At 39.0% G+C, this 17599-nt stretch overlaps 1 protein-coding gene across 1 annotated transcript in view; it reads left to right on the top strand.

Moving 5' to 3' along the window:
• Positions 1-14715, top strand: part of DNAH3 (dynein axonemal heavy chain 3) — a 51032-nt gene extending 36317 nt beyond the window's left edge. Inside the window, exons 46-59 of the mRNA XM_068206914.1 lie at positions 41-206; positions 538-754; positions 1691-1873; positions 2747-2945; positions 3862-6003; positions 6979-7204; positions 7576-7820; positions 9171-9287; positions 10084-10238; positions 10978-11145; positions 11958-12100; positions 12647-12851; positions 13997-14134; positions 14318-14715. Of these exons, the coding sequence (XP_068063015.1) occupies positions 41-206; positions 538-754; positions 1691-1873; positions 2747-2945; positions 3862-6003; positions 6979-7204; positions 7576-7820; positions 9171-9287; positions 10084-10238; positions 10978-11145; positions 11958-12100; positions 12647-12851; positions 13997-14134; positions 14318-14671 (4658 nt within the window). The 3' untranslated portion in view covers positions 14672-14715. The remainder of the gene's footprint in view (positions 1-40; positions 207-537; positions 755-1690; positions 1874-2746; positions 2946-3861; positions 6004-6978; positions 7205-7575; positions 7821-9170; positions 9288-10083; positions 10239-10977; positions 11146-11957; positions 12101-12646; positions 12852-13996; positions 14135-14317) is intronic.
• Positions 14716-17599: the final 2884 nt, after the last annotated feature.

Here is a 17599-nt window from a genome sequence, read left to right as displayed (position 1 = left end):
CAAAGAAACTTAGGTAACAATCATGTTTTTATTTTTGTAGCCATGAGTCCTATTGGAGATGCATTTCGGAATCGATTACGGATGTTCCCTTCACTGATAAACTGCTGCACCATTGATTGGTTCCAAACATGGCCTACAGATGCTTTGGAAATGGTTGCTAACAAGTTTTTAGAGGATATTGAGCTCAAAGATGACATTAGAAAAGAGTATGAGTTTATTTCTCAAGAAACATGTGAAGCAAAAGTTTGTTCCCCCGCCCCTTGTGTTCCCAGTGTATTTGACCTGTCCTTATAAATGGACAAAGCTAAGCCAACTCTGGGATTTCAGTGCAAGTCAAAGATATTGAGACAAATGTATCTGATGTTTCTCAAAATCACACCACTCTTTGAGAAGAGTCCAAAATATTTCTAATAATGGGGAAAATATATTTCTGCCTTCCCTAACACTAATATAAGTTCATAAGCTTAGAGTAATTTTTTGACAGTTGACATAAAGACAGACTGTATTTTCAAAGTAATGTGGAAAATTTTTCCCTAGGGTTGTGTCAGTTTGCAAATATTTCCAAGAAAGTGTGAGAGAACTCTCTGTTGGCTACTACGCTACGCTGCGCAGACACAACTACGTGACACCAACTTCCTACGTGGAACTGATTCTCACCTTCAAGACCCTGCTGAATAGAAAAAGGGAGGAAGTTGGCATGATGAGGACTCGTTATCTTGTGGGACTTGAAAAGCTTGAATTTGCATCTTCTCAAGTAAGTTTCGGATGAAAATGCTGAATATGTGCCATATGCATACTTCAGTGTGGGGTCTGTGTGGTTGAAACTTATAAAAATGAAACTTATTAATTTGTTCTTCACTATATTCATGATGCTATTGATAGCTTTCTGTAGAAAGCCAACAGGAAAAGTTAGATTTCTGCTTAGTAAGTTGAAGAAACTGTGATCTCTACATTTGGATTATAGCTCTTAATAGAAAACAAAATTAAAATGAAGATACTCATTAAATGTTGAAGGAATAAATATTATAAATTTCATTATTTTCTCAAAACCTTATATGAAGAATCCACCTCAGTGTTCTAGTACCTAATACCCTTTCCATAATAGGGGAGAAACTGAAAAACAGTGCAAGACAATATTAAGCATTAATTCCTGAGTAGATTCCAACTAGGAAATTGATCAGATTCCAGATAAATAATTCCTTTTTCAACTCATGTGATCCAGGGATTGATCTTTCCAAGATACAAACTAAAGGGGCTTCTACATGCTTGCTGGGTGAAGATGAAGATCCAGTTTGCAGCTGTTTCTGTCACAAATTCTGTGTTCCATTCGAGGTTTCTTTTGGATTTTGTTTTCCACCTGTGCACTAAAGCATTATTTCAACTTTCATTATCTGAAAGTGATTGTGAGGGAAAAATAGAATTAATCAATATATTTCTCATTATTTACATTAATGAATCTTAAAAAAGCAAGTGTATTGCATAGATCATGATAAATATACCTTTTAAAATCTAATCACTTAAATGAAACAGCTCTTAGCAAAAATAAACTAGAGAACTAATTTAGATCAAATGTCCTTTTTTAGATTGTATTACTATAGGGTCTTCCAATCTTTATTCCTAAGACATCAAGATATGAAATGCAACCAATGTTTGCACAGATTTCTTCTTGCTTTCCTGTTGTATTCATCAGGTTGCAGACATGCAGAAAGAACTGACTGACCTTCAGCCTGAACTGATTAAAACGTCTGCAGAAACAGATAAAATGATGGTCAAGATTGAAAAGGAAACCGTTGAAGTAGATGCAAAAAAGGCAATAGTGTCAGCAGATGAAAAAGAGGCCAATGATGCAGCTGCTGTTGCCCAGGGTATTAAGGTAGAGCACAAGGGCTTGAGTCTGGAGCACGATGGGTTCCAAGTAAATGGGAGCTGTGATGATGTGATGATGTGTTAATGGGGTGAGCCAAGCTCTTAAAGTAACAAAATTGCAGTTGATGGATGACAGCTCCTAATAGAAACACAGTAAATTCAGGCTGTTTGGAGTCTGACTGCATCTTACATCCTGCATAGCTTCCCTTTCTAGTTCACGTTCCAAAAGCTGTATAGCTCTTATTTCTCTACTAATATATTCTAATTTTCAACAGATTGAATAATGAGTTTAACTGTTTCCAGTTAATTTAGAGTTAGCTGAGGTAATTTGGCATATGCTGCATGTAGTCCTATTAGGCATAACTTTAGAGGTAATGCCATAGCCAGACATCTGTAACACAGAATTTCCTGTGGGAAGATTCCTCAGTATTGTTTCTGTAACTACCTGGAAATGGCAGTGATATTTAATATGGATAATTGCTGAGATCAGAGTATATGATAAAGAATTTAAGCTACACAGTATCCATTTTTCACCTGATCAGCACTGTAAGATCTAAATAAGAACACCTGTATCTAATCTTTATTTTAATTCTCATTGCTAAACCAAAGAGACTTTAATCTTGAAAGCTTGTCTGACTTTTTCAACTATCAGTTCAGTTTATGGAAGATACTAATTTATCTACAAACCTTCCCTCTTTAAACTGTGCAGTCAAATTGTGAAAGCAGTTTTCTCTCCTAGAAACACAATGTTGTGAAGAGTGTATTTAGTGGGTATTGAACAAGAGAGAAGGTTCTGTGAGGCTGTGCTGTAGTGGGGTGATCAGGCTGCAGGCCTGGTGTTGTGTGAAGGTTTACAGCTTTCTGCCCAATGTCTTCACAGGACGAATGTGAAGCAGACCTTGCAGAGGCTCTGCCAGCTCTGGAGGCAGCAGAGGCAGCTCTTAACACCCTGAATCCTTCAGACATCACTCTTGTGAAATCCATGCAGAATCCACCTGGTCCTGTCAAGCTTGTCATGGAGAGTATCTGCATCATGAGGTCAATTAAACCAGAGAGGAAACCCGACCCCAGTGGCAGTGGTAATGACTTTTGTCATTAAAGCTTTTTTATCCCTGCCCCAGGAATGTGTGGGTGCTGCTGTGCTGTGCTGGTGAGGTGCTTCTGGCATGAATGCAGCTGTGTGCACTGGAGGTGCATTTTGCTGGCAGTGACAAGTCCACTGAGTAGTGAAGAGCTGCTTTTGCCATGCTAACATACTGCCATTGCCTGACACTGTTGTACAAGCTTTGTAAAGATGATCCCAGTCACCAGCACGAAGCCATCTCTTCAACTTGCTTTGACCCAGCCTTGCGATTTGCATTGCCTTGAGGAACTCTGGGTGCTGGAGGTGTGCTGAGCACCATCTGCCTGTGTTTCCCTTTGAAATCCCTGCTTCCAGACTATCAGTTATGCTGGGAGAGGGAATTCTAGTTCTACCTCTGCCAGAGGTGATTATTCTAACAAGATTTTCCTATGGTTTAATATTGCTATTGTGGAATTGCACAGGATTTGCAAGGTAGAAAAGAGACCTTTTTCTTTTGCTTTTCTTCTATGTTATACCTATACAGTTCAACCCCTCATAATTAAAAATAAGAATTATATAAATGCCTTTTATCCAAAATGATCTTATCTAGATTAAGAAGGAATACTTCCACAGTTACTGATTTATATAATAGGCAATGTTAAGAAAGACTGAATAGTAATTTGTTTCCCTTAATGTGCTTGGTTGATTTAGAATTAATATGCAGTTAATAAATATGACATTGGTTAGTGATGCTGAAGGTCCTGTATGAATTCCTTTAGGTAATGATTTTCCCAAACTACTTAATAACCTTTGCATAGTAAAAGTCCATTGCCATATCATTGACATTAATTCTTCATACTATGTTTCAAAGTATTTTTTTCAGTTTGAACATGCATGTATTGAGCCTGATGTTAGTCTTATTTGCAATACAGGTAAAATGATTGAAGACTTCTGGGGGCCAGCCAAAAAACTTCTTTCAGATATCAAGTTCCTTGACAGATTAAAGTCATTTGACAAGGATAGAATTCCTCCTCCTATAATGAAGAAAATTAGAGAGAAGTTTATGAATCATCCAGATTTTCAGCCAGAGGTCGTAAAAAACGTCTCATCTGCCTGTGAAGGCCTTTGCAAGTGGGTGCGAGCCATGGAGGTCTATGACCGTGTCCAGAAGGTGGTTGCCCCAAAGCGCGAGCGTTTGCGAGAGGCTGAAGCAATCCTGGACGTCCAAATGCAGAAGCTGCAAGTGAAACAAGCAGAACTTAAAGAGGTTGTTGATCGCCTTCAGGCTTTGCAAGATGAGTTTGATGAAATGAATAACAGGAAGACAGAGTTAGAGAATAATATTGAACGTTGCTCACAGAAGCTTGTGAGAGCTGAGCAGCTGATCAGCGGTCTGGGTGGAGAGAAGGAGAGGTGGACAGAAGCTGCACGGTTGTTAGGAATTCAGTACATAGACCTAGTAGGGGATGTGTTGTTGTCATCAGGAACTGTGGCTTATTTGGGAGCCTTTACTGTCGATTATCGCCTAAAATGTCAAAAGCAGTGGCAGGATCTGTGCATTGAAAAGAACATTCCCTGCTCCAGTGATTTTAGCTTAAGTAATACGTTAGGGGACCCAGTCAAAATCCGTGCATGGCAGATTGCTGGATTGCCAGTTGATTCTTTTTCCATTGACAATGGTGTAATTGTTTCTAACTCAAGAAGATGGGCTTTAATGATAGATCCTCAAAGGCAAGCTAACAAGTGGATTAAAAATATGGAGAAAACTAACAAGCTGTCAATTATCAAATTATCTGACACACATTATGTGAGGACATTAGAAACTGCTCTTCAGCTTGGAACACCAGTCTTGCTAGAAAATATTGGTGAAGAATTAGATGCTTTCTTAGAACCTATTTTATTAAAGCAAACATTCAAACAACAAGGAGTAGAATACATGAAATTAGGGGAAAATATAATTGAATATTCAAGAGACTTCAGGTTTTACATGACAACCCACTTAAGAAATCCTCATTATTATCCTGAAGTGGCTGTGAAAGTTTGTCTACTCAATTTCATGATTACACCTTTGGGTCTTCAGGACCAGCTTCTTGGAATTGTAGCTGCAAAGGAAAAGCCTGAGCTAGAAGAAAAGAAAAACCAACTCATTCTAGAAAGTGCAGCCAATAAGAAACAACTAAAGGAATTAGAAGATAAAATCCTGGAGGTCCTTTCCTATTCAGAAGGAAACATCTTAGAGGATGAAACAGCAATTAATATTTTGTCTTCATCCAAAGAGTTATCTGCAGAAATCTCTGAAAAGCAAAAAATTGCCTCTGTAACTGAGAAGGAAATAGATTCTACTCGAATGGGGTATAAGCCAGTTGCTGTTCATTCAGCTGTTGTCTTCTTCTGCATCTCTGATCTGGCTAACATTGAACCTATGTACCAGTATTCATTGATTTGGTTCATTAACTTGTATGTTCAATCTATTGCTAAAAGCAGAAAGAGTGGACGTCTACAGGAGAGAATTAAAAATATAACTGACCATTTCACAGTAAGCATCTATAATAATGTCTGTCGTTCCCTGTTTGAAAAGGACAAGCTGTTATTCTCCTTCCTTCTAACAGTAGGCATTATGAAGGGAAAAGGCCAGATAGAGGATGCAGTTTGGCGTTTCCTACTGACAGGAGGTGTTGCTCTTGATAATCCTCACCCCAATCCAGCTCCAGACTGGCTGTCTAACAAATCATGGGCTGAGCTCGTACGTGCATCTTGCCTGACCAACCTGCAGGGACTAATGGAACACGTAAGAGACAATTCTTCCAAGTGGAAGCCAATCTATGACTCTGTCAGGCCCCACGAGGAAGCCTTCCCAGATGACTGGAACTCACTGACAGGGTTAGATCGCATGGTTATTCTCAGGTGTTTGCGACCTGACAAAATTGTCCCGGCAGTGCAGATCTTCATTGTGGAAAACATGGGAAGAACGTTTATTGAACCACCTACATTTGATCTTGGAAGAAGTTACAGTGACTCAAATTGTTGTGCCCCTTTGATTTTTGTATTATCACCTGGTGCTGATCCTATGGCAGGTGAGATTGGTATTAGAAAAATCTTTTTCTGTCTGGTTAAATGTCACTGAGTCTGACTAAACTGTTAATAGTGTAGGCCCCCTCATCTGATCTTTAAACTGTCTTTAAAGTACAATACAGCAGTGTTGGAATATCAAACATTGGCATCTGCCCATATATAAACAATGATAGTAAAATTGTTAGAGGGTGGAATGAAAGTAGTGGTAAAGAAATGTCCCAGTCACTGAGCAGCAATTTGGGGATCTAACAGACTGAAGCATTCAGACCAGTTTATAATTTGTACTTGCATTATAATTCTTTCAGTGGGTGTTGGAGGTTTGCCTCAGTCGTTATTGCAACCCTTCCTCCAGTAAGTTTCCTCCCTCTCAGTTACTAATTAAATGGTGTATAGGCCACACTTAAAAACACATTTGTTGAATGTCCTTTAAAGTATAACCACCCAGATTATTTTAAAATCTGGTTTTCTGCCAAAAGAATTGTGATACGTAGCCATACCATAAGGATGTATTTCCAGAAAGTACTGATTTTGATAGCAAAGCTGGAGGTCTAATTTTAGCCAGATCTAAAGATCCAATTTGCAGCTCAACCCCCATATAAAATTGTACCCATCCAATAGAGAGAGTCCAGGCAGTTGTGCAGCCTGGAACTGAACACTTGGGGCCAAAGAAGAGGTCAGCCATTTAACCTGGCTAATTTTTGGGTTGTTTGGTTTTTTTTTTTAATTAATGCCTTATACCCCTAAATTTTAGTATAGTCCTCAGAGACACAGTGACTGATACAGCATATGATACTACTTCTGGGTTGTTGAGGTGTGGTTTTTCTTTTGGTGTTTTCTTTTTTTTTTTTAAATTGAATAACATATTTGTTGATTTTTCTCCCTTTAATTACATTATAAAAACAATGAATATAACATATTCTACTTTCTAATAGACTTTGTAATTTTTCTTTTTGCATGCATAAAACTTGCCATCACAGGTTTGCTAAAATTTGCTGATGATGTTAGCATAGGAAGCTCAAGCATTCAAACAGTTTCACTGGGCCAGGGCCAGGGCCCAATAGCAGAAAAAATCATTTACCAGGCTATTACTGATGGAACCTGGGTAGTGTTACAAAACTGCCATCTTGCAACCAGCTGGATGCCTGCCTTGGAAAAAATCTGTGAGGAAGTTATAGTGCCTGAGAATACCAATGATAAGTTCAGGTAGGAGTCTTAGTATTTTGCACTTTTTAATGTAAGCATTTTCTGTTTGCTGAAGACACTACTAAAAAGAAATTAAAATTCTTCTGTAAGAATGCCTGAGTATGACAATCATATAATTTATGTGCAGTGATAAAATAAAGACCCATAATTAAGAAGTCATCTTTTCTACCTGTCCAATAAAATCCACTTTATGCTGGCATTTTAGACCAAATTTAGATGTTATCTTTATAGTTAAGCAAGTAGTAAAATTTATTCTTCTAAAGATCAAGATGCAGGATTATATTATTGATTTTTAAATTATTATTATTATTGCTACTACTCTTACTATTATATGATTTTTAAAATAATGTGCTTGTCAAAACTTCTTTTAGGTTGTGGTTAACTAGTTATCCATCAGAAAAGTTTCCTGTTAGTATCCTCCAGAATGGCATCAAAATGACAAATGAGCCTCCCAAGGGCGTGAGAGTGAACCTCCTTCGCTCATACCTGAATGATCCCATCTCCGACCCTGTGTTTTTTAAAAGCTGCCAAAAGCCAAAAATGTGGCAAAAACTACTTTTTGGTCTTTGCTTTTTTCATGCTGTTGTGCAGGAAAGGAGAAACTTTGGCCCACTGGGTAAGCTTTAGATTATTTTGCACTTCATTTCAGAAAAAAGATTTGTGCTTTTGAAATGCCTTGCTGGAGTCATTCTGTAAAAGGCAGTACTGTTAACTGGAATACTGTTAACACTATTCTAAGAGTGCAATCTGCATTGCACAGAACATCATAAAGTCTAAAAGCTGTTATTTGCAGGGATTCTTATTCAGACAAAGCTACTTTTGAAGCTATTAAAAGTCTTACCCTGGGGAAGACTAGAAAGTACTTTTTCCAAATTAATGTATTATAGAGTAGTTACATGAAATTATAGCTTACTAAATTCTTAACTTACTACTGTGGTTCTTAGTGACAATCAAATTCAGATCTGTTTTAAATTTTTTAATTAAAAATATGCCTTTTTCTATTCTGCTTTTATTACTTACATTCATACTTCGTTTTATCAAACCTAGTGCATGTGTTTACTTGGTGTGAAAAAAAAAACTATGTAGCTGCAGTGTGTTGTTTATAACACAGCAATGAAAAGATATGTATTAATGAGATTTGTGCTTCAGCTTTTTCTGTAATCATCAAATATGTAGAAAACTATATAGAATTTCTGTATAGCATATAAATGTATGGACTTAGAGAATCCATTTTTATAACCATATAAAGTTTATGCTCTGCACTTGTGTAAATGAAGTTCTCAGTCTTCCATTCCAGCTGAGTCTCTCTTCCCTCATAACAGGTTGCTGTTAGGAAATATTATATTTTGACTGAAAGCTACTGCCATTATTTTAATAGTCAGCTGTTTAAATAAGCACTGAACTTCCAGTATGAAAACACTCATTTATTGCTTTAGAGTAAAACTGAATTTTCTAGAGGCCATTTTCTAATGTAACATCTACTGCTAATGTGACCCACTATCTGGGTGAAGAAGGATAGTTTCAATAGCCCTGTTTTTGGTTTGCACTAGGGATTTAGGCTTTCTGAAGGATTCTTTTATCTGGAGTATGTTCCTGTTTGTTTGTCCACTTGCTTGCTTGTTTTGTTGTACTGTTACTGTGAATGTCATCTGCAAACAGTATTAATAGATGGGCAGATTAAAAATTGAAATCAATAAATTGATTAAAGCTCCTGTTCTCATTGTGTCCAGATAGCAACAGATTAGCTTAAAGCACCAAGCAGGTAAAATATAATTTTCAGGAATATTGTGATGCCACAATGCCTATGCTTAATAAACAGCCCGGTATATTCCGGGCTGCTTCTAGACTATCTAGCAGTTGTATCTTCTGCTCTGTAGGAGCAGTGTAGTACCAACACCACCATTTCCTGAGCCCAGCTGTCAGTGCATTGCACCACTGCCCTGTGTATCTCTTCTGAATTGAACAGGTTGGAATATTCCATACGAATTCAACGAGTCCGACCTCAGAATCAGTATGCAACAGATCCAGATGTTTCTGAATGAATATGAAGAAATCCCATTTGAAGCTCTGACCTATCTAACAGGTACAGACATTACATCCTCTCACATGTATTTGTTGACTTTGCTGGGCAGTTTCAGATGATACACTGATAAACTGGTGAGTTCTTAAGAAATGGAGTGGATTCCACACTGGTTGGTTTTACTGGGCTTCCACAAATAATGTGGTTGTCATTGGATGGATATTGGAGTTGGGCTGTAATTGGAGTTGGATCCCAAACCCTCAGATGTCATTGTTGCTTTGACTTGTATATGGCTACAATTACTGATGGCCCAGCAAACCTCCTGGTTTTTGCTTCATACTCATCAAATAAAACCATCAATGGCCTCTGGTTCACCTTCACTGAGCAGTGTGAGTCTGACAGAGGAAGCCTTGGGGCATCACCAGAGGATGTAGTAATACTCAGGGGTTTAAAGCAGGAGGTGGTAATGTGGGTAAATAACTCAGCTGCTGTGGCTATTTTGTTCTCTTTCTCCAGGGAGATAAGCTGCTTTTTGGCACCTCCTTTGTCAACCTTGTCATTCTTGATTTTTGTTAATATTACGATTAGCTTTATGAAAAAGACTTTTGGGACATGAGTAGCAGTTTCTCAGACCAACTGATAGTGTTCCTTAAACCTTCCATCATCAAGACACATAAATTTGGCCCATAGATGTTCAAGTGTCTGATTTCCATTGAATCAATTGAAGTATAAAACCTAAAAACTTTGGAAGATCTGGAGCTTTGGAGCTTCAACTTCATAGAGTTTCACATTATTGCAAAACAATTTTTATTTGTTCATTAACTTTCAGTTTTTTTGTCCTGGTTTTGTCTTCTTCCAGGGGAGTGTAACTATGGAGGCAGAGTGACAGATGACAAAGACAGGCGTCTTCTCCTGTCCCTTCTTTCCATAGTCTACAACAAGGACATAGAGCAGGAGAAGTACATGCTTTCAGCTGGAAGTGACTACTACATTCCACCACATGGCCCATATGAGGTGAGAAGACAAGTGTAAATTCTCTGAATTATTGGGGAAGAACTTACCGACATTGTGCTTGGATAATGCTGAATACAACAAATAGAAAATACACCCCATCATATCATAAAGACATGCCAGAATGTATCTTGTGGAGGAAATATGAATCTGGTACTTAATATCTTCCATACCCCAGTGGGGATGTAGAGATCATCCAATACTCTGGCATTTGTTGATGAAGAGAGAAACCACCCCTGTGCAGGTTTCCAATACAGTTCTAGAAAGCCAGCAGGAGTCAGGCTGCAGGAATTTACATGGTACTTCTGCACTTCCTTGCAACCAGTCTGACATTGAAAGCAGCAGTCAGGAGGCAGAGGTGGAATGGCATGTGTATACTCAATTTCCATTCTCTTTTTCCCTTCTAACAGCTGCAGAGAGATAATGAATGTGCTCAGATCCCACAGTTGTAGGGATGACACATCCAGCATCCTTCTGTGACTCCTACCAGCACTCCTTGGATAGTTCTAATGTACTTTCCTTTCTCCTGCCACTTACACGAGGGTGGTAATAACAACTCCTCCGTGAGTTTTTGAATCACTCAGAACTTATATATTTATCTCTGTGGAGAGTCAGTCAATTCCTGGATGTGTTTAACAGGGAACTACCACCTTTAATTGTAAATGGGAGGGTTCTGTCCCAGTTGGATCATTTATGGCTATCACATTGTATGATGTCTGGTATCTGAATGTTTGTTTTACAGTCTTATGTTGAGTACATACGAAGTTTGCCAATTACAACACACCCTGAAGTGTTTGGACTTCATGAAAATGCAGACATCACCAAGGATAACCAGGAGACCAACCAGCTTTTCCATGCAGTGCTCCTGACTTTGCCTAGAGAAGCAGGGGGAGCTGGCAAGTCCCCTCAGGTAACTGGGGAAGAAAGATCAATTTGCACTCTGGAAAGGTGCCCTTTCCTGGCATGTCCTAGGTCTCAGAATAATCCAACACCTCTCCTCTCATGTCTGTAGCTCTGGGAGTAGATGTGAAAGTCCCTGTAGAGAAGCAGATGGATTTGTCATAGCACCTTTAAAGATGGAAGATACCTTCATGACTTTGCATTCAAACAGATTAATACCACAGTCCTGGCAGCTCAGTTTACTCAGGCCAAATCCATGCCCCTTTGAGATATGGATAAATAACATTTCGAACCTCTCAGATTTGACATCCTACATTTTATGTACAAGTGGATTCTTGAAAAGTGGAATTGATGGAGCCTCATTTCCTGCAGGGTTGTCTAGTGATCATATTCTCTGATGTCTAATATTCTGTAAGTAAAGTTTCTCTTGTGGCTGGGTTATTCATGGGGTCTCCCCCTTATTTTGCTCATGCTGCATGCTTCATCTTTTCCTTCATTGTGGCAGTAATAGGATTGTGCTTCTCTGCTCTCCTGCCTGCCTCCTTAGAATTTGGCCAAAACCTTGTTGCAAATTAAAAATTACTGACAAATTTTAAATTATTGAGAAGGAAAGAGCAAGCAGGCACATGCAGAGACAGACAGGATGATGCTCAAAGTGAGTAGGAGCATAAAAGCAATGTATCTTTAGGAAAATGGATTAAAATACCTTTGTGGTTATACAGAAAAATATGTAAAATCTATAGTGGATTGTGGAATTTATTCAATAAAAATAGGAGGGGAAAAAAGGAATATTTGTTATTCACTGCAAACTTGTGACTTCAGGAAGTTGTTGAAGATTTGGCACAGGACATCCTATCCAAACTACCAAGTAGCTTTGATATGGAAGAAGTGATGAAGGCATACCCAGTACTTTATGAAGAGTCCATGAACACAGTTCTTAGGCAAGAACTAATTCGATTTAACAGGTATGGCTCAGTGTTTTGTGTAGTATTTCTTAAACTGAAATATGCTTGTGTTCATTGGCGCTAGCTGCTCACAAACCTTAAACAAGCCTTTTACAATACATTTTTCCTGACATGTTAGATTTTGCTTTGGGTGAGTCTTTTAAAAATACTTGAAAGCTGCAGCTGAGTACCTGAATATAGCAATAGTACTTGTATTGTTGGAGTATGAACTTAAATCACATTTGAGTTTGCTGTGCTGAGGTAGAGCAACCTACTTTAGTCTTTGTGATACCCAGGCCCTGATATTCACAGCACACTATGACAATGAGTGCTGCAAGATTGTCACTTGATTTCCCTTGTCTAGAGTGAAAGTTTTCACTATCTTTTATTTGTGTGTGTGTGTGTGTCTCATTTGTTTGCTTTTCTAAAGTAAGAATTACAGATGAGATAAGGAATTTCTGACAGGACATTTACCACTTCTATCAACCCTTCACTCAGGTTGGATTGAGGGGTATTTAGCCAGGTAGTAAGAAGTAAATAATGGCAATTCCTTTGTTTTCTCTGAAGGCTGACTGAAGTTGTTCGGAGCAGCCTCATTAATATAGGCAAAGCCATTAAAGGCCAAGTGTTGATGTCTTCTGAGCTTGAAGATGTTTTCAACAGCATGCTAATGGGAAAAGTGCCATCAATGTGGGCTGCCAAATCCTATCCATCACTGAAGCCTCTGGGAAGTTACGTGTCCGATCTCCTCTGTCGTTTGGAGTTCTTCCAGGTCTGCTGAACCGAGACTGAGGGGTCTGGGGAGCTGTAATTGAAAGCTGGATGGGGAGAGTGTGTCTGCTGTCCTTCCTCAGCAGTCCAGACTGTGAGCTGCTCACACACACTTGTGGCCAAACACACTCTGCATTAGCAGCACTGCAGTTAGCTGGGCAATTGCTCAGGGTCCCTTGGTGCTAATCCAGTGCTGCTTTTGGTGGTTTCTATCTTTCTATTTCTAGAAGATTCATGTTTATTTTGAATTGGTGTAGCAATGACTTCCTTGCTGAAAGGACACTGAACTGGGTGTGAGAATGCTTTAGAACCACTGTATAACAGGCACTATGAAATTTCATATATGTGCCTGTAAATATCTTCCAAGTTTCATAAAATGTGACACCACTTTCACACGCTTTTTGAACAAGCTATTTTATTTTTAACTTGCCATTCCATTATTTCCCTTGCACTCTTAAAAACTACTTAAAATTTTGGGTGTACCTTATATAGTGAGCTACTGAAATGTAGTGAAACCCCATAGAAGTCAGGAGAGGAGAAAGCTAGGAAGAAGTGTCTGAGATTTATATAAATGGCAGGGTTGCCTGTTTGCTGGATTAGAGCATTGTACAGGCTTCTTTTGACTCCAAATAACTTAGAGTAGTGTGAAGACATTCTGCCTTTGTTTTGCTTTTTCCTACTGCATTGTGTGAACAAGGTCCAAGACCTCCTTGTCTGGCATCTTTGTACAGGAATGATTTCCTCTGCTAAGATCTGATGTGTAGGCTGTAGTGAGTGCCCTCACAGTGATCAGTGAAGAATGTAAAAGAATTTGGCCTTTTAGGAGACTGGTTTTAGAGGCCATTATCTAGACTTAACAAAACATGCTTATACTACTTACTGAAATTTTTCTCAGTGGCATTGAGTTCTGGTTGTTTCAGAATGAGTGATTATTTTTGCTGCCATCCTAAAGAACTGACTTCTGTGATTTGTTGTGTCTGAAAAACAGAAAATTTATGGAAAGATGCAGAGGGTCCCATCATGGCTTAGATCTCATTGTGCTGTTTGAGTGAATCTGAAAAGACATCCTTTTCTGGTGAATTGGCACAGTGAAACCACAAATATACTGGATTTTTTCTTACATTTGTTTTCTCTCTCCTTATTCAGGATTGGGTTGACAAGGGGCCACCCACAGTCTTTTGGCTCTCAGGATTCTTCTTCACTCAGTCTTTTTTGACCGGTGTTTTACAAAACTTTGCCAGAAAATATACCATCCCAATTGACCACATTGGATTTGAGTTTGAGGTAAGAAAAATGCAGAAGAATTTTGATTTTCTTGAGCAGCTTGAAACATGTTCTGGGTCAGCAAGAATTAGAGTTTTCAGATGAAACGGTATTTTATTTAAAGGAGCAATTTTAGACTGTCACTTACAGGATTTAGTATACTCCAGACAAAAATAAAATCAAGCAATGGTTTAATCATTCTAGGTGATGAAACAGGAACACACTATGGAGAAAATGCCAGAAGATGGGGCTTATGTGAGAGGCCTTTTTTTGGAAGGTGCACGGTGGGATAGAGAATCCTTGGTAATTGGAGAATCACTACCAAAAATCCTCTACGATCCTTTGCCCATAATATGGCTGAAACCTGGAGAAAGTTCCAAATTTCTTCATCTGAACATCTACTCATGCCCTGTATACAAGACAAGTGAAAGAAGAGGTGTCTTATCCACCACTGGGCACTCAACCAACTATGTTCTGTCGATTGAACTCCCTTCAGACAAGCCCCAGAAACACTGGATAAATCGAGGTGTGGCAGCCCTGTGCCAGCTGGATGACTGAGAGGGTGCAATATTGAGATTGAAAAGATCTGCTTTACTTCTCAATGGCTGCATGGCTGTTTTTGTTTTTTTTTTCATGAAATCGGGCCTAAAGAGTTCTGATGCTGATTTTACTGGGAACCTACTTTACAACTCTTGCAAAAAGATTTTGGATTTGCCTACCACTTCTGTGTTTCAGGAGTATGTATGACAAGGAGGGAGGAGATGAAAATATTCTGTTGTCAACATATGAAACCCATCCTCCAGTCCTCAGATAGATAGAATGAACTACGCAAGCTGTATTATAAAACTGTAGTCATTCCTTGATGATGTGTCTCAGAATTTCCATGGAAAACTTCTCGACAGCACATGTATTTGGGAGCTGCCATTTCACAGAACAGTATGCTTGTGACATATAACTTTTTTTTTCAATATTATTTACCTACATATTCCAGGTACCTGATACATGGAGCTGTTTTCTCTCTCCCACAGTCTCACTTTTACTTCCTGCCAGCAGCTCAGCCCCACACAGCCATTCACTCACACCACTATCTCATGGGGTGAGATAAAGACAGTTTAATAGAGAAAGCAAAAGCCATGCACACAAACAAGGCAAAACAATGAATTCCCTGCTTCCCACAGCAGGCAGGTGTTCAGCCATTCCCAGGAGAGCAGGGGCCCATCACATGTAATGGTGACTTTGGAAGCCATCACTCCAAATGCCCCCCTCTTCTCCCCCACTTTACACACTGATCATGATGTCACATTGTCTGCAATGTCCCTTTCCTCATTTGGGGCCACCTGTCCTGGCTGTCTCCTCCCACCCTCCCAGGGAACCCCCAACTTCCTCCACAGCCTGGCAGTATGAAAAGCAGAAAAGGCCTTGGCTCTGTGCAATCCCTGCTCAGCAATAACAAAAACATCTCTGTGTTATCAACCCAGTGTTCAGCACAATCCAAAACACAGCCCCATACCAGCCACTGTGACCAAAATTGACTCTACCCCAACTTCCTCATCTTGCTCTCTTGCATGTTGGACTAATAACTGCCTGAAATTTTGTACTTGTTTAAGCCCTTTCATCAGAGAAGCTCAAAGTAGCTTGCAAACATTAATTAAAAATAAAATAGCCCAAACATCTTCAAAGAGCTGTGCAATCATTAACTAATCCCCACAGCATGCCAAGAAGGTACTAAAGATGCATCATTAGACTTGTTGTGTACACAGGACAAGAGAATCACAAAGATCAAGGCAAACATTTAAAAAAAACATGCACTACACAGACATCTGCTAATTTGGGGTCTTGTATTTTTTTTCACTGCCCAAATTGCAGCATTTTAATGACTTGCTGGAGGCCTCACGAAGTCAGAGATTCAGCCATCATTTGGCAGTTCCCAGTATCCTGCTCCAAGCATTAAGGGATGCTGCTACAACTCCTTAAAAGACACAGTTCTTGTCACAGGAATTTGTCTGTTGTGTTGTCCTTAGGTGAAAACAGTTTGTTATTGTTTTATTAACCACTGGTTTGTTTTATGCAGGTATTCATAAAATAGTAACTGTTTTGCAAGGTCAGGCAGAAGTGTTGGGGGTATGTTGTGCAGTGCTGCTCTGCAGGAAGGTGCACGGGTAAACAGGAGCTTCACGTAGCACACCTGACACCTCATTAACAGTCCAGCACGCAGGCATTTGGTGCATCATTGGTATGTGGGAGTAGGGCAAAGATGTCAGGCCAGGACACCTAAAGGATGTTTGTTTTAATAAAAGGGACAGACATGTGCAGGTGTTTCAAATTACTGAGAGGAAGAAACTACTCTTAACAAATTAGACTAAATGATATTTGGCACCTATACCAAAATGAAACTTGTTTATGAATGTTACAGCACACTCATCCCAAACAGACATCAGTTTTTAAGATGAGAATCGTGTTTCAGTAGATCTATAAATAAATTAAAATTGGTCCTTGAAAAAATTATTTTCTTAGACTTCATAAGAGAGATACTTTGTAGTTTTCATATAATTTTAATTAATAGAAATTTACTAAACATTTAAAAAACATTGTGGTGACTACTGTATTTTTGAATGTCTGCATCTATTTGTTGTAATTGCATCAACAATTCAGATCACTGATTAGGTCACTGTGGCGTCAGAGATAACAAACCAGTCATGAGCCTCCTTGTATGGAAGCTCTGTGTGCAGGCCAAGGGGGCAGGACCTGGCTGTTAAATCCTTCCCTATGCACTGATCAGCTCAGTCACTGCTCTCAGAAGGGTCTTTCTGCTCGGATGTAGATTCCGTATCAAGGCACTAGTGACACCTCACCTGCTGAAAGGGAGGCTGGGCCAACAACAATTAACTCTAAAATGAAGGTTTGTCAATCCTCTTACAGATAAGTCTTGCAAACAGTCCTCTAAATTACACCATTTTTAAAAAGTCAGATTCACTACCTAAATTATATTTTATGGAGATCAATTACTTTTAAACTGTTAGAAATCTGTGTAATAGCTTGCCATGTGGGTTGCTTTTTAACCCCTCTTTGTGAACAAACAGTAATTGATAGTTTATTAAATGACACAGTTGTGGTTCTTGTGAATATACAGTGACTTTGCTACGACATGTCCTTGTTACTGTGTTGATTTTCTAAATGCTGCCAGTGTGCTGATGTTTAGATTTGATACAAAGGCATCTCTTGGAATGTTCAAGATGTATTTTAAGCTTTTGTAGACATGATAAAAAATATATACATAAGAGAGGAGTCTGTAAGAGAGGGCTTGTGCATCCCCTTCCCCAGGGATCAGGCATGGCTGAACTGCTTTAGATGATGATTACAGCAGTACATGATCTCCTAGGCTGCCCTCCCTAGTACAGAAAAAGTAATGGAATTTACTGTCAAGGGATATCTGTCTTAGAGGTATTTTTCTGTGGTTCTTTGAAATGAGCTTCCCAACCTTATTTC

Source organism: Anomalospiza imberbis, chromosome 16, assembly GCF_031753505.1.
Source record: "Anomalospiza imberbis isolate Cuckoo-Finch-1a 21T00152 chromosome 16, ASM3175350v1, whole genome shotgun sequence".
Classification (NCBI taxonomy): Eukaryota; Metazoa; Chordata; class Aves; order Passeriformes; family Viduidae; genus Anomalospiza; species Anomalospiza imberbis.
This window is presented reverse-complemented; position numbering and strand designations above follow the sequence as displayed.